This window comes from Nicotiana sylvestris, chromosome 3, assembly GCF_000393655.2.
Source record: "Nicotiana sylvestris chromosome 3, ASM39365v2, whole genome shotgun sequence".
In the NCBI taxonomy this organism is placed as follows: domain Eukaryota; kingdom Viridiplantae; phylum Streptophyta; class Magnoliopsida; order Solanales; family Solanaceae; genus Nicotiana; species Nicotiana sylvestris.
In genome coordinates this window covers 206,090,181-206,113,023 of record NC_091059.1, presented here as the reverse complement: position 1 = coordinate 206,113,023, position 22,843 = coordinate 206,090,181, and the positions used below count along the sequence as shown (strand labels likewise).

The 22,843-nt window shown below is 33.7% G+C and overlaps 1 protein-coding gene across 1 annotated transcript; it reads left to right on the top strand.

The window, feature by feature from the left end:
- The first annotated feature begins 3,119 nt into the window (after positions 1-3,119).
- Positions 3,120-8,658, top strand: LOC104240825 (alpha-dioxygenase 2-like). The gene is made up of 13 exons (XM_009795712.2): positions 3,120-3,238; positions 3,333-3,388; positions 4,159-4,206; positions 4,303-4,416; positions 4,521-4,781; positions 5,027-5,176; positions 5,453-5,586; positions 6,266-6,479; positions 6,564-6,709; positions 7,295-7,522; positions 7,686-7,888; positions 7,974-8,217; positions 8,312-8,658. The coding sequence occupies exons 4-13, from the start codon at positions 4,324-4,326 to the stop codon at positions 8,535-8,537; spliced, it is 1,899 nt and encodes a 632-aa protein (XP_009794014.1). The 5' UTR covers positions 3,120-3,238; positions 3,333-3,388; positions 4,159-4,206; positions 4,303-4,323; the 3' UTR covers positions 8,538-8,658.
- Positions 8,659-22,843: the final 14,185 nt, after the last annotated feature.

Sequence of the window (22,843 nt, the reverse complement as noted above, 5' to 3'; positions counted from 1 at the left end):
CTATTTTCCTAATTGCTTACCCTTAATTGAATTTATTGTATTGCTTCGTAATTGCTCAACCCTAAATGAAGTTTAACTATCCCTTGTCGTAGTTGTCTTACCATTATTTGGAATCATTTGCTACATATAATTTCTCCCTTGTTGAATCGTTCCTTTAAGAATCATGAAGTATATTTTTAAAAATATCTTAATTATTTTTTTAATATTTAGATATTAATTTTTAATCAACTTGAGATACGAATTAAGAGATGCCATCAAGTATAAAATTAATTATGGAAAGAATTACTCCAGCAAATATAAAACCAATTGTAACAACTTTATTAACATTAGTGTATTACTATATGTTATAGTCTTTCATAAAAGCATTAAAATAAAATAAAATCATTAGAGAAGCATTAGTCTATTACTAAATCATTAGAAGCATAAAAATAAAATAAATATAGTAGAGAGGGAAAAATCAAACTTGAAGAGGGAGATAAAAGTACTAATTAATAAGAGAGGAGAAAATTTTATCATAACTTATTCACTCATTCGAACAACTTTAACTAAATCCAAAAAAGCATATAGTTTAGAACACTTTATTAAAAATAATCATACACTATATTGTATATATAATACTTAATACTTGGAAATAATATTTCTACTCCAAGAATATTGTCTATAAATATATATTGGGTCAGATACAAAACACAACATATCATATTATCTTCATAAAATATATATATATATACAAAAATTATATAATTAACCTACATAAATTTTTAATTTTTGCAAGTTCAGAAGATACCCAATAACTCTGCACTTAACTATTTCGACAATGTAACATTTAATTTTCAATTTAAACAAATATTGTATTTATCTTGACGTCAATAGCACATAATTCATTCTTATTCTCAATTTTTTTTAGTAGACGCAAAAGTTACGTGCACTAAAGCTAGTTAATACTTAATAGTGTGGCTGTTTGCACTTGTGCCACTGATTGGTGCCAGTTTGTGGATTGGGGTGCATGTAATAGTGGGGTATCCATGTTGGCTTTTGCCAATATCTTGATTTTTTTTTTGTCCGTTTGTTTATGTTTTTATATCTAACTTTAAAGATATCTCCTGTTTGGTTATGGAATAAAGTAAAAGTTGGAGGAAAATGATACAATCTATCCCATCACGCGAGGAGTTTAATCTAACAGGAATAATCCCAACGGTATCACCCTTACAGTAATAATTATCTACAAGTTTAATTTATATATACCATAATATACAAATTTTATACTATTAGGTCATTCAAAAAAAAATTACAAACTTTTTATAAAAGGGAAAATTTCACATAAGAACAACTAGGCTCTCTACTTTTTAACTTTATAGCTCATATTTCAATTTACAATCAATTAACCCAAAAATAATAGGCTAATACCCAACATTCAACTCCAACGGATTCTCAAAATTACTATTTAATTTTTAAAAAAGATTGCTCAAGTTTTTAAGTTAATTTTTGAATCAGTAACTGTGACTCAAATATTAGTTCAACAAACCAAATCTATTTGGGTGGTGAAAATTAGATTTTTAACAAGCTAAAATATGTGGGTTTAACTTTCGAATTTGATTTTGTAAGAAATTTAGAGTGAGTGTTATTTAGACTTGTTAGAAATAGTATAAGGGGGTTGTATATAAAAATTAAAGTCATTTAATGGAGATTTGGACTGGTTTTGAACAAGAATTGTAACTGAAAATCGTGGAAGAAGTTTGTCTATAGACGCTTGTATAAAGGTGTATAAAAGTGTATAATAGTGTATAAGATGTATTTATACACTCATATACACTATTATACAAGATTATACAAAATTATACAAAAAACTGACTTCGTCTTCTACCTTGCGTTTTCTCTGAAATTTAACTTAAATCTTGCTCAAATCTATTCCAAATCACTTCAAATTTAAAATTTGAGCTCCTTTTGATATTTTCAATCAATTGGAACAACGCCAAATCCAAACAACTAACAAACTAAAAAAATCCTATTTTCGAAAGCAAAGCTTTGAATGGCCTTCAATGGTGGATTTCTACTCTTCAATTTTTTGAAATTGCAAACAGGGGGAGAAGCAGAAATTACACGGCCCCTTGAAGTATATGTAGAAGATGTAAGAAGAAGAGAGAGTGAAAGCAAAGGTTGTGAAATTTAACTCTATAACTTTTAGAAGCAATGATTATAAGAACATATATTTTGAATTTGCTAATACTTTCATGTACAATATGGACTAGATAGGATAATACTTAAAAACATGGTCATTTTTAATTATGGCGTGAAGTCATATGTATTTTCTTGTAATTCTTTCTTTATAAAAGTGTGTGATTATAAGGCAAGCTGCCAGCTGCAATAAAGTGACCTGATAATGTATTTTTCTATATCGTTGGAGGAATATTATTTAAAATCATTATGTACTATTTTTAGTACGCATGTATTCTTTATTTTTTAATCGTTTACACGCACTTCGTTAGTTACCAATTTTAGTCAGCTGTCAAATATTCTTATTTCTTTATTCCATGAATTTTTATTACTTTCCCTGTCATCGTTTTTAATGTGCGGCTTCAAATGTATACTTTTTACTACAAGAACTTGGCTAAAATAAGAACTGACATTTTGTTATTTAGAAGAACGCCATTATTGGCCAGCTATATTTAGTTATTCGTTTGACATTAATTACGAACATAAATACCTCTCTTCTGCTTAAGATGAACTAATTTTCCTCTCCCTTTAATACTCCTTCTAGATCATTGTATCATCCAACGTATTAAATTCATAAGCAAAGTCGATATCCCATGTTGTTTAAGAATCATATGATTGATTAGTTAAGTTCCTGTAATTTTTATGGACGTAACAATATGGTATTTGCAATGGTAAAACTTATTCGAACTAGATGTTCACGTAAAATCATACTGATTTACTATGATTAAATTATAAATTAAGGGGAGAGTGTGTATTTTTAAATTAAGTTAATTTGGAATATTGTGAACGTGTTATGAAAACGTCACATCAGCTTCTTAGAATCTCATACGAAGTTACTGTTCCCAAAATAATGTGTGAACATCAATAGAATAAATAATGTTCGAAAAGGCTTTAGAAAAAGTAGACAGATACTATATAGATGTTGCTTCCAACTTTACCAATTCCCAAACCTTACATTTTCTTGCGTCAAATTTCCTAGAATAAGAAAAACGTCTTGGTTTTACTATTCCAAAACCCTTGCCTGGTGAGTAAAGATCATTGATTTCACGTATAATTTTACATAAATTTAGCCTAGAAAGTTTCTTTTTGGGTTGTGACTTGTGATGGCACTATGGCAGAAGTAAGAAGCTGATGCTGGCTTTACTTATTCTTCAACTGCTTCGTTAGTTTGGAGGTAATTAATTTGCTATGAAATTCTTTACCAATTATGAGTTCAGACCTACTATTTGTTGCAATTTTTGTGAATTTTTACATATAAATATACTCTCTTCGTGCAAAATACTAGGTTCAGTTCAACCCGGTGCCTGTGTGTTCGGTAAATGTGATCTTAGTATACATGTATAATATTTTTTTGTATGTATACATAGTTCTGAGTCAAGGCGCCTTTAAAGGGGATGGATAAGGTCAGAAGGATATGGGAGTAATATTTGATCAGATGTTGATATTTTTCTTTAAGAGCATCATTTATGGATTGTTAACTACTCTAAATATGAAAGACGAAAAGAATGTTTCTGTTGTTAATGTTCTAAGTAGCTTATTCTAACCTTCAAAAAGGGTCCTTTTGGCTGTTTACTGCTAATTAATCCTCGTCGAATTAAAGAATTACTATTGTTCCCTTTTTTATCTTCAGTCTTTTTTTTCTCTAGCCGATGGTCTATCGGAAAAAGCTTGTCTCCCCTTCCAGGGTAGGGGTAAGGCTGCGTACATCTTACCCTCCCCAGACCTCACTTGTGGGAATCACTGGGTTTTTTGTTGTTGTTGTTGAATTAAAGAATTACTAGTATATATATTTCTCATCAATCCAAAATTTTGTTCTGGTAAAACCTAACTGATGTAATAGTTCCCAAGCTCATTAAGATATCACCATAACGAGATATTGGACACTTGTCTTCGATTTGCGTCACTTGTAATATAAAAAGATTAATTGAAGACAGTTGATTGCAGCAATCTTGATTGGGCCTACAGATATGAGTAATTGAAGACAGGAAACAGGTCAGGTTTGACACTGATTCAGCTCTTTTAAATGCTATCTTCCCTCTCAGTCTTCATAACCAAATCTCTTGAATCAATCCTTTGTTTCATTGACAGGTCAACAGCTGAGAAACTCTCATGGCATTCTCATTTTCTCTTGCAGCCTTTGTTCACCCTCAACTCCGGCATGTTGTTGCAAAGATGTCTCTGTTCGACACAATTTTGTTCTCTGTTAGTGTTCTCCGTTCCCCTCTTTTATACGAGCACAGCTGTGATATTATGCTTTACAAACTAGAATAGTGTTTTTACTAATGCTCCTGTTTTTGATATGTCAGGTGGTACATCTTTTGGACAAGTTTGATCTATGGCATAGATTACCAGTGTTACTCGGATTGGCTTACCTAGGACTAAGAAGACACTTGCACCAGCGATACAACCTCTTACATGTTGGAGAAGTTAATGGCAAGAAATATGATACAGAAGAGTTTTCGTATCGGACTGCTGATGGTACGTGCAATCATCCTGCGGATCATTTAGTGGGCAGTCATGGAACCTTCTTTGGTCGCAACATGCCACCATCTACTTCAAATTATGGGGTAATCGCGCTAACAATTCAAACAATCATGCAAATTCACAGCATTTTGCTATGTCAAAGCTTTCTTTGATTCTTTCAGCTGTGCTAAGTTTATTGAACCTGTTTCAATTCTTTCATTCTGATCATTTTTAATAGCTAATTAGCATGATCCAATAAATGTGCCATAGTCATATCACTATCTGAAATCTATAGCTTGAGATCTCTCATTCATTTATGAGTTATTGACAATATCATTTGATTATGCAGCTGCTGGAACCTCATCCAGTAACAGTGGCCACGAAGCTCTTGGAAAGGAGAAAGTGCACAGATTGTGGGAGCCAATTCAACATGATAGCGTGCGCGTGGGTACAATTTATGATCCATGATTGGAATGACCATATGGAGGACACTGAACAGGTACCTACTTTTTGCATCAATAAAGGCATGAAAGAATTCATCACTTGTTGCAATAACTGGCAAAAGTTGGTGGGAGACCATTTTCTGTTGTCTAACTTGTCAGAGTCGGTATTTAATTTGCTCTATGAGGATATTATGCTGTTTGATTGTTAAAGAAAGTTCTTGAAGGTTTTAGGGAAGATATCAATGTTTTTGTTTTCCATTTTAAGGGGGAGGAGATTAAAAGGTCATGGTAAAGGTGTGTTTTATGTTTCTCTAACACAATTTTTTTGACAGGTAGAGCTTAGGGCTCCTGAAGATGTTGTAGCAGGGTGTCCGTTGAAGTCATTTAAGTTCTTTAAGACCAAAAAACTTCCCACAAATTCATCTGATCTGAAGTTTGGGCATTTGAATTCAAGGACCCCATGGTGGTGAGTAGACTCAAAAACTTCTAAATCCCCACAGAGAAACCTTAAAAGGTTCTCTCATATTTTGAACTTTTGTGACTTTATTTGTGCTTCTATTCACTCCAAAGCCAGCAATAAAACTAAATACCCTACTGGTGATGGAGATGGACTCAGCTAATAATATAAGACACTGGTGGAAAAGAATTACCTGTTAAACCGACAAGATTCTGGACAAGGAAAGAAGAACAAAGATAAATACATCATCAAGTCCATGCTCTTGCATCCCAAAATCTAAAACTGTCATAAATTTATAAAAGCATGAATACACCCACAATCGAATGGTGCTAATAGCAGGTTATTCTTTGTTAGTGGAGAGAAACTTCAAGAGAGACTATTGCATGTTATATTCAGTCGAGCAAAATAGGTTCTATTAAAATCAGTAGTAAACTCAACTAAATACTGTATCAAAGTGCTGCTTAGTAGCTTCCTAAAAGAGTGAAGTAACAACTACGATGGAGATGGAGGGGAAAAGGAGGTGGAAATATTATTCCGTTTTGACATATATGCCGGTCACCTCTTGTCCACACTGTCCAGTTGGAACTCAATTTGATGCTTAGTTCATTTTAATGCAGATTAGAAGTTAGTCTAATGATGGAGTTTTATTTCATCTGATGAATGATATATGTTCCTACTGTTTTGCTAGGGATGGGAGTGTAATATATGGGAATAATAAGGAGGGCATGATTAGGGTGAGAACATTTAAGGATGGAAAGCTCAGGGTCTCAGGAGATGGACTTCTTGAACATGACGATAATGGCATTCCAATATCTGGAGATGTTCGTAACAATTGGGCAGGCTTCTCTCTGTTGCAGGCCTTGTTTATGAAGGAACATAATGCCATATGCGATATGCTTAAAGTATGTTTTCCTTTTCAGCTTCATCAGGATAACTGTGCACCTTAAAAGAACTGAATTTGCTTAAAAGCCTGATTTTTGTCTCAGGAACATTACCCTGAATTTGACGATGAAAAGCTGTACCGACATGCAAGATTGATAACTTCAGCAGTCATTGCTAAAATCCATACCCTTGATTGGACAATTGAACTTGTTAAGACTGATACTATAGTGGCGGGAATGAGGATCAACTGGTAAGCTCATTGCTAGGTACTTGATAAATTCTATGTTGGCGAGATCCTCCAAAAATGTTATCGTATCTGTGTCGGTTCCCCAAAAAGTAATTTATTTTTGGAAGATCTGACATGGGCGCAGCGACATCTTTTGCAAACATAGTAGCATAAAATAGTACTCCTATGTTGTTGCCATGTGAAGGGGAGCCTTGGCGTAACTGGTAAAGTTGTTGTCATGTGGCCAGTAGGTCACTGGTTCGAGCCGTGGAAACAGCCTTTTGCAGAAATGCAGGATAGGGTTGCGTACAATAGACCCTTGTGGTCCGGCCCTTCCCGGACCCCGTGCATAGCGGGAGCTTAGTGCACTGGGTTGCCCTTTATAGTAGTATAAAATAGTAATCCTATATGGTGTAGTTGGGTAAAGTAGTAAAATAGCTAGTGCCTGAAACTGTCTGCTATAACTGTGGTTGAATTAACAATGCAGCTCCCAGTTTTCAATTAGTTCTCATGATCATCAAATGTCATGCATCATGCTTCGCATTGCGAATACCGAATGACTATAATATTAACTACTAATGTTAACTAGCAGAGTCTACTTTGATTCAGGTATGGCTTTTTGGGGAAGAAAATCAAAGATTTGTTAGGACCTAAGTTTGGACCAATTCTGAGTGGATTAGTTGGACTTAAAAGGCCCAGAGATCACGGGACTCCCTACTCATTGACTGAAGAGTTTGTTAGCGTCTATAGAATGCACTCACTTTTACCTGAAAAAATTGTTCTGAGGGACTTGAAGTCGACTACTTCAGAAGACAAATCGTTGCCTATTCAAGAAGAGTATGTTATCCAATTACTCACACTTTGCATTATAAACTCTAGAAATTGATTTCAGGATCTGATCCACACATTTGATTTATAACACAAAAAGGCCAGATTTATTGAAATCAGAAATGAGAAAGTTAGAAACTGTATGTGCTTTCTAACTGTCTAGTTTGATCAGGATTCCTATGACAGAAATGATCGGGAAAGAAGGAGAAAAAAGCTTGTCCAAAATTGGTATAGAGCAGATGCTGGTATCAATGGGTCATCAGTCATGTGGAGCTGCTACATTGTGGAATTATCCGACGTGGATGAGGAATCTTGTTCCTCATGATATTGATGGAGAAGAAAGACCAGATTTAGTTGACATGGCTGCATTGGAAAGTATGTTTATTCGTTGTTCCCTATTGACATAAAACATTGTCCTCTTATATCATAGAAACTACAGACTGACTTACTATTTTAATAGTTTATAGAGATAGAGAGAGGGGAGTTCCACGGTACAACGAGTTCAGAAGGAATTTGCTGATGATACCAATTAGCAAGTGGGAAGATTTAACTGATGATGAAGAAGTAATTGAGGCTTTGCGAGAAGTATATGGTGATGATGTTGAGAAGCTAGATCTCCAAGTTGGTCTACACGCGGAGAAGAAAATTAAAGGCTTTGCCATTAGTGAGACTGCTTTCAACATATTTCTGCTCATTGCTTCAAGGTAAGTCAATATGTTGCAGTAGTATGTGCAAAATATAGAATTGGTCTTCGTGTTAATAAGCGTGAGTGCGTGACAATCTTTTTATTTTCTTCAGGAGGCTAGAAGCTGATAGATTCTTTACAACTAATTTCAATGCGCGAACCTACACAGAGAAAGGCTTCGAATGGGTTAACAAGACAGAGACATTGAAAGATGTTATAGATCGACACTTCCCTGAAATGACAGAGAAATACATGAGATGCACAAGTGCATTCTCAGTGTGGAATTCGGATCCTGATCCTAGACATTATTTACCTCTTTACCTTAGACCAGCAACCTGATATGTTTTATAGGATGTGCACTTTGTAACCTTTGTATGAGATGAATATGTAATATGGTGTACGTAAAGTTTGAAAGTATAATATGTAAGATCACGTAAATCTATAGGTAAGGCTTAACATACTATGCAAGTGTGTGAACTTTTTGCTGTCCTATGACTCCATGGGAGAATAAATAATTTCATAATCTTCTTCAGCTCGAAAATTAATTTATATAGGTAAGGCTTAAACATATATCTCCATTTTATTTGCGACAGAAGATTGAAGCAGTCACATATTGTATGAATTAAATGGGGAATACGATCTTGTCAGCTAAATATCCTCCCTAGTATGAAATAGCCCTTAAGGATTTCGCTAGCGTTTGGACATAGATTTAGTTGAAACTTTAAAAAAAAAAAAAAATTGAAGTAGTTTTGAAAAATAATTTTTGGAAGTTGAAATTATGTTTGGACATGCATTTTATTTGAAAAAAAATTGAAGTTTTGTGAGTGGGAGAACAAGTTTCACCCAAAATCTACCTTAAACTAGATTTTGGGAACTTGAAAAATAATTTCAGAATTTTTTTCAAAAATAGATCATTAATCTATGAACAAACAATGTTTTCAAAAAAGATTTGAAAAAATGTTGTCAAAATGTATGGCCAAATGGAATCTGTTCATTTTGGGAGACTATTTTGCGGAATGATGAGTTCTCTTTTGAGATGTGTAATGATGGATTGTCATTATTGCCATTGTTAATGATAATTTGTTCAAGGTGTTTTCTTCGTGTGGAATTACACTTCCGCTTGAATGAATCTAAGTAATCACTTATTACAAGTATAGCCTAAATACTCTTACGCTAAAGACGTAGTAATCTTGCATTTTGTAAAGCCACTTAAACTTGCATCAGTTTGTAAAGCCGATACATGAACTTGCACTTTCTCCATTTGAACACTCCAACTTGATGCAACAAAAATTAATAAACACATTTGGCCGTTGACTATGCCTATGTGGAAGCGGCGCAGCTGACATGACTAAATTGTGTGCATATCACGCTACAAAGGTGCGTGGACAGTAATTACTTTTGTTAAAAAGGAAAAAAAAGAAAAGAAAAAAAAGACCTTTCTCCTTCTTTTCTATTTTCCCCTCATGCTGTCTGACGAAGCATGTGTTCAAGATCAGTAAACAATATTTGGCAAATGTCTCCTTGAAGAGCAATGTCAAGGTGCACCCACTTGCTATTCTATTAAGATAGTCACAAAGAATAATGAGGTTGGTGATGATTAGGAGGAGGAAGAGGCCATTTTGAAGGTATTTTAACTTCCAGTCCGTAATTAGATCTTCAAGATTATTTCAGTCTGGATCCATCCTAAACCAAAGAGCATCGGGATCCCCTTTTGGAAATTAATTAGGAAATGACAACAGTCTTCCCTACCAAATCCAGAATGACCACCTGAGCTGCTGCTATTAGTACTGACGACGTCGACGGACGGAAAACCTAACGGGTAGGCCTGAGATCGGTCGGGTTTGAAGAGGCCATAATTCATGTCCGAGCTAGGACCAGGCTTGAGGTTCTCGTTAAACAAGGCAAACACGTATATGTTCAAATTGGAGTTAGGCCTCGTAGGCGTTCCCTTCTTCTGACCAATAAGCTTCATTAGAAATTGAAAAGCTGTTAGAAATTAGAAATTGAAAAATTGTTAAAGCTTATTTCAGATCAGGTGTTTGATAAGTCGGTGTCGATGGGGCGACTCATCACTGACTACCAATTAGATGGTCGCGATAATGGTGATGAAGCTCTTGATTATGATGTTGGTGTAGCAGTTGAGTTTGAGGAGAATGAAGATGAAGAAGAAGATGAAGGCAGTGAGCTTGATGATGAAGAGGAGGATGATGTTGGAAAAGAGATGAAAAGTAAAGGGCCCACAAATTGGGACCTTGAATATACAGGTGTCAACAAATGTGAATGAATAGATGATGTGGCTATATAAAATATTAAATTAAATCCATGTCAGCAGCAATTGAACAACACGCATCATCAAAAGTGTTTATTAGTAGCCATTTTTTCAAGTAAAGGTGTTCAAATGGGAAACTCAAGAGTTTATATATCGGCTTTACAAACTGATGCAAGTTTAAGTGGCAAGGAAGCCATTTCGTCATTTTCATTTGATGGCAAATTACACGGGCGATTTGCAGTCGTACCCTATTTTTATGCCACCTTTTAACCTATACCTATTTTTAAAAACTATTGATTTTGTAACCAACTAACAAAAAATCCGTAATAATATGACCATTATACCCCTTCCAAAACATATAAAAGATGCATCAAGCATACCCAGAATCAAATTCCAGATCTTCTTCGTATCTCCTCCATCAATCCGTCTCTCCTGAGATCGCCTCTCGCAAACCAGATTTGAACCAGATTCAAATTCAAAATTCAAAATTACAAAATACATTGTAAGTATTCAAATTCATCTTCAGAATTCAAAATAGTTTTTGAATTACATGTTTTCTGATTGATTGATTGAAATTGTTTGACGAACTTCACTGATATGCTGAATTTGCATTCTAAATCTAGTTGACGATGAATTCTAACATTCTAATCCGACAAATATGCTGAAACAAGCTGAAGTTATTTAGTTCATATCTAAAAAATTCAGCAAAACGAGCAGGCAAATAACACAACGAAGAAAAAATTATATTAAAACATTATATGAGTGTTTGAATATTTACAACACCTATGCGCAAAAAACTTCGGCATAGGTGCCGAAGTTTTTTAGTTAATATTTAAAAACTTCAACAGGAGGAGCTGAAGTTTTTCTATTACACTGGGTAAAAAAAACACCAATTAAAATTTCATATTGCACAAAAAACTTCGGCATAGGTGCTGAAGTTTTTTAGTTAATATTTACAAACTTCAGTAGGAGAAGCTGAAGTTTTCCTATTACACTCTGTAAAAAAATAAAACATCAATTAAAATTTCATATTGCACAAAAAACTTCGGCATATGTGCTGAAATTTTTTAGTTAATATTTACAAACTTCAGCAGGAGGAGCTGAAGTTTTCCTCCTACACTGGGTAAAAAATAAAATCTAAATTAAAATTTCATATTGCACAAAAAACTTCAGCACAGGTGCTGAAGTTCTTTAGTTAATCTGTAAAAACTTCGGCTGATGGAGCTGAAGTTTTTCTCCCACACTATGTATTTTATTATCATTTTTTGGAAAAACTTCATACCAAAAAATACTTATGTTTTCAGGAATATGTAAAATATTTTTCATATAATTTTTTGTATGCTGAAGTGTTTTTAGTTCGTCTGCTAAAAATGCTTAATATTTTGTCGTGCAATATATAATTTTCGGATAAATTTTTGTTAATTGTTCTGTTATTTTCTAAGTTTAAAAGAATTTTTAGTTCATGCTTGAAGTTTTCATCAAGCACTGTGTATTTTATTATGATTTTTTGAAAAAACTTCATACCAAAAAATGCTTAATATTCGGATTAGTTTTTTTAATTCCTGCTGAACTTATATAGTTCACTTCCTCTGCTATTTTTCGACTTTGAATAGAATTAATATTAAAAAAACGCAGAAAAAACTTAAAACAAAAACTGAATATTTCATTAAACATCAAAAAAGATAAATTAAACTACATAAATAACAAAATAAATATAAATAACAAAAAGAAAAACTAATCGTCCATATCATCATCATCATCGTCGTCACTACCAGATGGACGAGCATCTTCATCATAAAGATTATCAAATCTTGCATACATCACAAGCGCATCAAGCTTGTTGTTAATTTCTTCCAGCTCCCTGTCGTACTTGTGAATGAGCTCATCCAGTTTCAGTTCAAAAGCCTCTATAATGTCTTGCTTGATTTCTTCCACTATTTGCCTGATGACAACATCCATTTTTTCCTTTTTTGTATTTATTGTGTCTGCTAGAATATATGTGTTTGAGTGAATAAACTCACAAGGAATAGCGTGCTTATATAGGGGGAAAACTTCTGCATGGTATATGAAAAGGCAAAGAGGAATTTTAAACGTTGTCTAATGAAAAGCGTGCATGAATGTGATAGGAATGTAATTATTACACTAACACATACCCCCAACGCAATATAATTACTACTTTAATTGTGTAGGTTACTCCTGTATACTATGCAATTAATGCTGAAACATGCTCAAGTTTGTTGAATTCATTTGCTAAAACTTCAGCCCAATGTGCTGAAGTTCTTTAGTTCATTTCTAAAATCTTCAGCACCTAATGAGCTGAAGTTGTTTTTCCTGAATTCATGAATCTCTGTCATACAGCTTTTTCAAAAAAACTTCAACTGATATGCTGAAGTTATTAAGCTTATTTCTAAAAACTTCTGCACTTAATAAGCTGAAGTTTTTTGTGCAGCATTCATTAATTATGTCATACATCTTTTTCCAAAAAAATTCAGCAGAAGATGCCTAAGTGATTTAGTTCACTTGTAAAAATTTCAGCACAAACAACCTAAAAATTCTTCTATTCACTTTCCTAATACTTGTCACTAACATGAATCTGCAGGATGAGTTCAATTTGCGTTGTTATAACTTTCAATGGGAGTTGGACTCCTGATTTTAAATACTTGGATCATGATACAAAACTTATTCTACTTAATAAGCACATGTCATTCAATACTTTCCTGAAGAAAATTAGTGAAGTTGCAAATATTGATTCAACCAGATATGCACTAAAAGTATAGTTTGATATCAAACTAAATACAAGCAAAGGAATTCTTGTAACTTCAGATGAAGAAATCAGTACTTGTATACATTTGCTTACAATTGATTCACCCTACAATAATTGTCATTTCATCATCGAAAAAATACATCATTCAGAATCTGCAGCATTCAAACAATCGCTTGCATATGCGATAGATTTAGAACCTTTTGTTGATTATCAACATGAAGTAGGACAGTCAATAATGAAAGTAGACAACGAGCAACAACCTTCTAACATTACAACTGCTTCAGAATATATAATGCTGCAACAATTACCCCCTCCTCCAATAAATTCATACAAGCTTGTCGATGACCGAGAAGAAGAAGGACAACTAATAATGCAAATTGACAACCAGCACACAATCCAACAAAGCTTTTTGTTACCTTCTGCAATGATAAGCAACAACGAAGATGAAGTAAACGTGGAGCTTATACCGATAACATCAGATAGAATTGAAGAAATTGCTGAAAGATCTTGTGCTTCTCAGAACACAAGAAAAAGAGTGAGGAGAAAGCTGAAAGAATCTCCACCATGTAAAATACGTAGGCACGATGCGTTGCCTGAGGAAGTAAGAGTTGGATCAACTTTTGAAAGCAAACAAAACATGACTAAATTTTTCTGCAGCTTGGATATAAACCAGAAAGTTGAATTCACTATTGTTAGATCATGTTTAAAGAGATACGAGCTGAAATGCATCGTGGACAAATGTGGTTGGAATGTACGTGCTACCAGAATAAAAAATTTCACACTATTTAGGGTGATAAAATATCATAACATCCATGAATGCTCGGTTGATGCAAGAAAATCAGATCAGAAGCATGCTACATCAAATTTTATAAGTGAACAAATTATAGAACATGTTCGAGACAAAAAGATAGAGGTTACACCAGCCTTTGTAGAAAATGAAATGAAAAAGAAATTTGGAATTGACATTGGTTATCACAAGGCATGGCGTGCTATTCAAAAAGTTGTTGCTTGCATAAGGGGAACACCTGAAAAGAACTACCAGATTCTTCCTTCATACCTACACATGATGGTGGGCAAAAACCCAGGAACGTACACAAGCATAAAAATAGATGCGCAGAATAGGTAAGCAAAACAATACTAACCATCAGCCTGAAGTTTCAAATGTTCCTATTTGAAAAACTTCACATCTTATGATTTATTTTTTTTATGTTTCACTGTACAGATTTGCTTACATGTTCTTTGCTCCTGCGGCATCAATAGCTGGTTGGTCCTACTGTAGACCCGTTATTGCAGTAGATGCAATATTTTTAAAGTCAAAATATCGTGGTGTTCTATTTGTTGTTGTATCAAAGGATGCAAACAATCAATCTCAAAATTTATTGTGTGCCCCAAAATCCAAGCATTTGAGACAATGTGGGATCAACCGGGCATAAATTCTAACATGTACAAGCGCACAATCGTATGTTACATTGCCCATGGAATCATACACATATATAATTTTATCTTTAAAGTCCAAAATTCCAAAAAAGTAGTGCGTAGATGTCTGACTCATCCTTGGCTTAAGTCGAAATGGAAAAATACTTTTCTAGCAGATGCCCATGAGATACCACAGGAAAGATCGAGACCTTTTACGTAGTTGGCCACCTTTTCATTCGTTGATTCTTCCTCAAACCAACTAAAGTCCATAAGTGGCTGAATAACCGCTTCTTCTTCTTCTTCTTCAGCCCGTTGTTTGGATATCCTCTTTCTCTTTGATTTGCTCTTTTTTTATCCTGCATTCTCTCTTGCTTCCTTTTGTTAATTATCTTCGTCTTTTCTTCTGAAGGATGAATACCATCCAGCTTAGTCATATACTGATCGAAAAGTAAATCTGTTACTACTCATCTTGATTTTGGATAACGTGGAAGGTGATAGCAATATTTTTTGCGCAAGTAATATATGCCCACATCAATATGCTGCAAATGAACAACAACAAATGATAACATGTGAAAATACCACTATGAAGTTTAGAAAAAATGCATTACAAAACTACAAACAACATGACAAAAACTTAAGCATATTCAGTTTGAAGTGTTAGGCTGGAGTTTTAGCAAATAAGCTAAAAAACTTCAACACTTTCTATGAATAAAGCTGAAGTTTTCCAAATTACAGTGCAAAAACTTTACTATAAAAAATAAGCTGAAGTTTTGGGAAATACGGTTGAAAACCAATTCAAAAAACAAACTTAATAACTTACTTCATCCGCGAGATCAGAGTCAGGATCCATAAGCTCGGTAAAGAATGATTTCGCAATATCAAATCCAGCTAATCTGAATTGATTGGAATCATATTCACTGGCATCCATCTCCAACCACTCTGCAAATCTTTCGATCAATCCACTATCTTGATTAACATAATGGAAGAGACACCTTCTTGTATACTTTCCTACTTTCCAATCTTGCCCCCCCCCCCCTTTTTTTTATAAACTACATAAGGAGCTCTCAACCAAATACTCTTCATACAAATCTTTTTCCCTTTTTTATCTGGTTTTCCTTTTGCTTGCTCTTCCTGCTATTCCGTCACAACTAACTGATGTTGTTCAGCAGTAGGGGGAAAAACTACAACCATCGTGGCAGATGCTTGACCAACTCCCTGCTGTTCATGACGTTCTCGTGTCTCTTCACGAACAACAACAGCAGTAGAATTACCTTCTGAATCAGTCCCTTGTGTACTACCAAGTGAAAATGAACATAAATTGAAGTTGGGGATATCACTGGTGTCACACATAGGAGAACTGGAAATCTTCTTTCTCTTAGGTTTTGGAAGAAGTCCGATGCATCAGATGAGATCTGCAAAAGCAAGGAAAATATAAACATAAATAAAACTGATAGAAAATAAACATTAGGCAAAAAAACAGCTTGTAACTGAATTGCAGAAAATAACTACCATGTCTAAATGTTGTGACATAGATGGTGTTTGTATTCCAACTGATCCTGTATCTTCATGCAAAAAAAACTAAATAATATTGACTAAATTTTATAAATAATACCAACATACTTCACACCTGTCTGTGAGGCAACAGGTGTGAATATATGTATTTCTCCTTTTTCATATATCTGCATAAGCTCACCAAATTCTTTTTGAGCTGCCTCGAGTCTTTCTGAAAAATCATTCAAAAACACAAAAAAGAAAATAAAGTATGTAAAATTTTAAACTGTAAAAAATATACTTCAATCAAATATAATAAATTCATGATCTATAGAATACCTTGACGTTTATCTTCCGCTGTGGTCCCCAGGCTGCATGCCTTTGTCAATATCAGTATTTACAGCTTCATTCATTTGTGAACCAACGTTGAGGAGCATTGGAGTATTCTCTGGAAGGTTTTTCTCAACTCTACCTTCATTCAATTCAGCATCATCAGAGAGTTTTTGAGTTGTGTCAATTGAAGCACGACTGGTTTCAACTTCCACTGCATATTCATAAAGAGGGTGAATAGATCAACTAGTTTTTCTATATATATAACGTAGAAAAAATTTATACCTGTAGTGAAAATTTCACTACAGGATATTATAAAAAAAATAGTTAAAACTTCAACTCTAAGAAGGCTGAAGTTAGACAGTCACAAACAAAAACTTCGACAGTTACAAAAAAAACACTTCAGCTCTAGGTTCGACAGTTACAAAAGTTCACCAGTTACAAAACAAAACATTCAGCAAAAAAATATGTTGTAGTTTTTACAAAAAACACAAACACATGAAACAAAACTTCAGCTCCAATCTAAGGTATCATTGAAATATTATAAACTTCATACTTTGTACTTGTAGTAACAATTTCCTGTATATCACCACCTAGAAGTTCTTTGCAAATAGCTAGTAATCCTGCATATCGATCGTCTTTCCCAATAGTGCTAGACACATCACTCGCTTTCAGTTCTAAAGTACAAACATGTGCTTGATCTCTATCGCCAAACAAATTGCCTTTTCCAATATCACTTTCCAAAGGACAACTCGGTGCATGTTTTTCGGTGCCAACAACTTGATCATCTAAACCTTTCTCAGTTGTTAACTCTTCATCATTTCCATCTTTACTCTGTCTACAAACACTGGATTGTTCGTCTACACCTTGTTGTTGAACATGTTCATCGACTTCAACATCCGCTTCCTTATGTGTAGCATTATCATCTGCGACTTTACACAATGCATCATGAGCATTATGTTCTTCAGTCTCAACAGCTTGATTATCTACACCTTGCTTGCTTCCAATATTCTCAGTTGATAACTGTGCTTCATCATTTCCGTCTCTGCTCAATCTATCAGCACTGGGACGTTCCTCTTCAAATTGTTCTTGAACATGTTGATCGCCTACAAAAGTCGTTTCCTCACGTATAGCATTTACATCTGCGACTTTATCTAATGCATCATCAACAACATTAATATCTGATGGATGTTCGTAACAGTCGTTCCCCCTATCATATTCTCGATGGTTACTCAAATCAAAATTGTCATCATCCATTCCATTTGATTTGTTGACAATCTTAAACAACTATTCAAACTTCTCATCGAAATATTCCTAGAAAAAAATTACTAACAATGATTAATCTGAATAACATCAGCAGAAATAAAAAGACTTCTCTATAAATTAGTTTACCTTCACTTTTACAAAAACTGCATCCACAAAAGCAGATCGCTCCTCCTTTTTAAACTTATTAAAAACTTCTTTCACGATTGTGCTTCTTTCTTTTTCTACATGCCTTTGAACCTCCATCGTTAATCTCTAGAATAGACACACAACAAAAATTCAGATATAGAACAAAACTTCAACTCAAAAACATGTTGTACTTTTACAAAACACAAAACCAAAAAACTTCATATCAAAACTTACAGAACATATTGTGTCGGGTAATTCATTATCATCAAAGTCACTTGTAGAATGGTAAGAACGGCTTTGGGTACGAGATGATTCGCCAATAAAAGGAGTTCGATTCGCTTCTTTTGATCGACTCTGACTACGTGGTGATTCACCAATAACATGAGTTTGATTCGATTATTTTGATCGACTCATAGTACGTGGTGATTCACCAATTGAAGGACCCGCGTTAAGTACCTTTGAACGAATCCGGCTGCATGGTAATTGGCCAATTAAAGGCATTAAATTCAATTCCTCTTATGTAGGAATTATATCCAATACCCTAAAGCTGCGATATTTCTATTTAATACAAAAAAGTATATTATGAGAAGAAAAAAACTAATACGTCAACATATTAACACAAAGACAAAAAAAAGGTAACTTGCTTCATGACTACTAAATATCTCAAAAAGTTCGGGAAATTTAGGCTCTCCCACACATACATAACGTAACATCCCGGGAACCTGAGGGGTATCAAGGTACTCATCCTCTCTTATATACTTCTCCCGAATATCTGGGAAGCGCTCATAGAACCAAGCACATAACGGATAAGGAAATCCACTAAGTTTATACTCAGTTGCATGGAATTTGTTTTGCTTGTCCAATGCATGTTTCAGTGAGTAAATGAGCTTATCATAAGCCACATTACCCCAAGGATATTCAGCACAAACCTTATCATCTTCAACAATAGATGCATACTCCTCCATCATAAATGACTCGGTCTTTTTCCCAAACAAAATAGACTCTACAACAAGAATTTTCATAAGCTTCACAGCATCACGATCGCTCTCGCATACGTGTATGTGATTCACATCATTCTTTGGAATTTCATTATGAGTCATAAAATCTCGAATATCCTTCAAAGTCACACCCTTAGACTTACCAAAATAGCGCTTCAGAATATTTCCCTCTCGATTAATTGGTTTTTCAACATTATATGATGTGATCCGCAAACCACACATAATGTGAAAGTCTTCTAGGGTGAAGGAAACATCATGGCCAAAAATCTTGAAACTAATCGAGTCTCGATCATTCGTGAATATTCGAGAAAGACATAGACAATGAACCAACTTCATACTGCATTTGAAATTCTCCATAGCCATAATGTATCGAAATGTACCATTATGAAGCTTATCCCTTTGTGTAGGAATCAAGAAAGTTGCAATTAATTTCTTCAAATCGTGATTCCCCTTCCAGTAACCCTTAGAGTTAAACCAACCTCGAAACTCAAAATATCTTTGACCTGGTCTTGTAGGTGGAGGAGCAGGGACATAAGGATCTGGGGGTATTACATGTAGTCTAGGTGCTTTAGGTGCATTAGATGCTTTGCATACTTTAGATGCATTAGGATCTTTAGGTGCTTTATGTGCCATCTGTTCAAAAAAAGTAAAACATACAAAAAATAACATTAGGACATTATCAAAAAGATCAGTTAAAACTTCAATATCCAAGAAGGCTGAAGTTCGATAGTTACAAAACAAAACTTCAGCTCTAAAGCTGAAGTTTGCTAGTTACAAAAACAAAAACTTCAGCTCTAAAGCTGAAGTTTGACAGTTACAAAAACAAAAGCTTCAGATCTAGAGCTGAAGTTCACCAGTAACAAAACACAAAAACTTCAGCTCACCAGTTACAAAACACAAAACATTCAACTCCATGCTGTAGTTTTTACAAAAAACAAAAAAACAAATTCAAATCCAAAAATAATGCCAAAACATGAAAAGAAAATTTCAGCTCCTATCTAAAGGTACCATCACTTTAATAGTATCATCTATTTAACTCTCAATTTTTTTTTAAAATTTGGACGTCTAATCACTGAAGAATTTATAGAATTTTCATCAACAACATAAAAACTCGTTCCAAAAACCTAAAAACACAATCGTAAAAGTAAAACTATTGCACTTATCAAACTAAACACTAAGAAACTATTTAATCATAAATACATGACTATCAAACTAAAACCAGAAAAAAACACAGAAAATCGTAAAATAAAACCCAGAAAATTAATGCAATGTATTTGTGATTAAATCGTAATGTGGGAACAACGACGAATAGCAGTTGAAAAATCAAAACAACGATGAAAACCCTTTGATTTCACAAAAGAACAAATCAAAAAACGCGAATAACGGGAGAGAGAGACAGAGACTGTAAAGGACTAGCGTATACTTGGAGAGAAAGTAGTCTTTTAATGAAGAAGGCCGAAATAGTCTTTTTAAAAGGCTTTTAACAAAAAAATGGGTACGGGTACAAACAGAAAGACAAAGCGGCTACAAGTTAAAAAGGGGCGCCGTGCAATTTTCTGCAAATTACACACATTGCCTCCTGATTGCGAAAGTAGCCACAATTGACCTCCAAAGTTCGTGTTAACTATCTTAGATCGTATCGCATATGAATTTTACCATATCTTAAAGAAGTCTGTCATTGTCGAGATAAATAAAGAAGTTTATAATTAAATAAAATAGAAACCACTTGGGCTTTGGAATTTGACGGGCTAGGCTGGGCCGTCCCACTGTTTCGATGAGCCTTAAAATGGTTAGCCTAACTCAGCCCTCGCGGGTCATAGGCCCTCACGGGCAAGCCCACAATATATTTTTTTTTATATTTTTTAAAATTTAAATTTTAAAATAAAATATAATAAATTACAATAAAAACACAAAAAGAAGGACAATATTTCATTCATTAAGAGTCTACTCAAAACAAACTACTCAAAAATATTTTCAAGGTACTCAGGGCATATCCAATACCAACAAATTATCTTCATCAAGTGCATTTGAATCCTATTATGAAATAAAGATATCTTAACATCTTTATTTTTATCTAAATATATAATTATATGTAATGTTAATTAGTTAAACATTAAGAAATAACTAAAAATTTGAAATCACAAAATATTTATATTCGTATAAAAAATGCTACCGATTTGAGATTACATTACTCTTCTTGTTATTTTTAGTTCCTTGTATTTTTTATAATTTTAATTAAATAGGGGTATTATTACTTTTAGTCCGCGCCAAAAATTATTTACATCTGATAACCGAAAAAGTGTATAAAATTTGTATATAACATACAATATATATATATATATATATATATACACACACACACACAGAGAGAGAAATATACAAATTTTATACATCTTTTCGGCTATTATTTTTACAACGGCTATACAATGTCATTTTTTCTAATTAAATACGTCGGCCCAACCCAACCTTGGTCAAGTTTCATGGGCCACTAACTTACTTGGGTCGGGCTTAAAGCCTTATTTTTAAGGGAACATCTATGTCCATTTATAAGTAACTCATTACAAAAATTGGCCAATTCACAAAATATTATTAATATTAGCCAAATATTACTAATATTACCCAATTAGCTATTTGTAGCAAAAAAGTCAATTATTTGCTTTCTTTTGGGCTGGTACTATTAGAATAGACTGGCTTAAGGAGCTTGAATCTTAGAGTCAGGATGATTTGGTGAAGTTTTGATGTGGTATGAATTGAAAATTCGAAGTAAAAACTGAACATGAAAAAATGATGTGTATCATACTGTTTATCATTTGTGAATCACATATGTATTATATTTGCATCAATTGTGTATTACATGTATATCCATGTATACTTGTGTGCGAGATACATGCGTGATACATGTGTCGCAGAAAAATTTTTTGAACACGATTTAATTACGAATTTTGATACAAAACCAGTTCAAATCACCTCCGATCTTCCTTAAATTTTGTGTATTGACTTATCTATATATTTTCAATGAATTTCAACTATACACAATGAAAAAGTTTCTTTTTGCTTAGATTTTTGGTATATTGTATATATATATATATATATATATATATATATATATATATATATATATATATATATATATATATTAATATTTCATCACCTTATTTGCTACCTCATCCATGAAATTTCTTTCCGTCTTGCATCTAATGTTGCTAATCACGCTTAAAAATATGGAAGGTGATTTTTGCATGTGATTATTTGAAAGAAAGACCTTATTTATTTGATTTTTTAATTTTTATATGTACTTGGCTAGTTTTGATAAGGTCATGACTAATGGCTAGAGATTGACAAGTTAAGACTTATTTGAGATATTTGTGTAAGTTTCCCTATTTTTAAATGAGTTCCAAAAATCTTAGCCTATTCCTATTAAATTATGGGCTGGCTTACGCCTGCCAAGCCAATATTGACGGATTTGGTAAGATACACTTAAGGGTGGCAAACGGTCAAGGGCCCGGTCCTAAATGGACCTCGCGGGCCGGGCCTAAACGGTTCGCTTCTAAGTGGGCCCGGGCTTCGTGGGTCGGCTTAAATGGTCTCGGGCTTCATGGGCGTTTGGGTGTAACCAGACCGGGACCACGAATTAATATCCTGGGCTATCTGGGCCGGGGCCGGGCCTAAATGGGCCTTGACTATCTTTTATAAAAAAAATTATCTAAGGCAATTTCTTGTAAATTATATAGCTTATATATTATATATACTATATCTATATTTATAATATACATATATACTATATAAATTGTATATATATATATATATATATATATATGTGTGTGGGCCTGGTTTGATTTTAATTTTTTTTATCTAAGGCAATTTCTTGTAAATTATATAGCCTATATATATTATATATACTATATCTATATCTATAATATACATATATACTTTACATATTGCTTATATGTGTGAGTGTGTGTATATACATTGCTTAAGTGGGCCT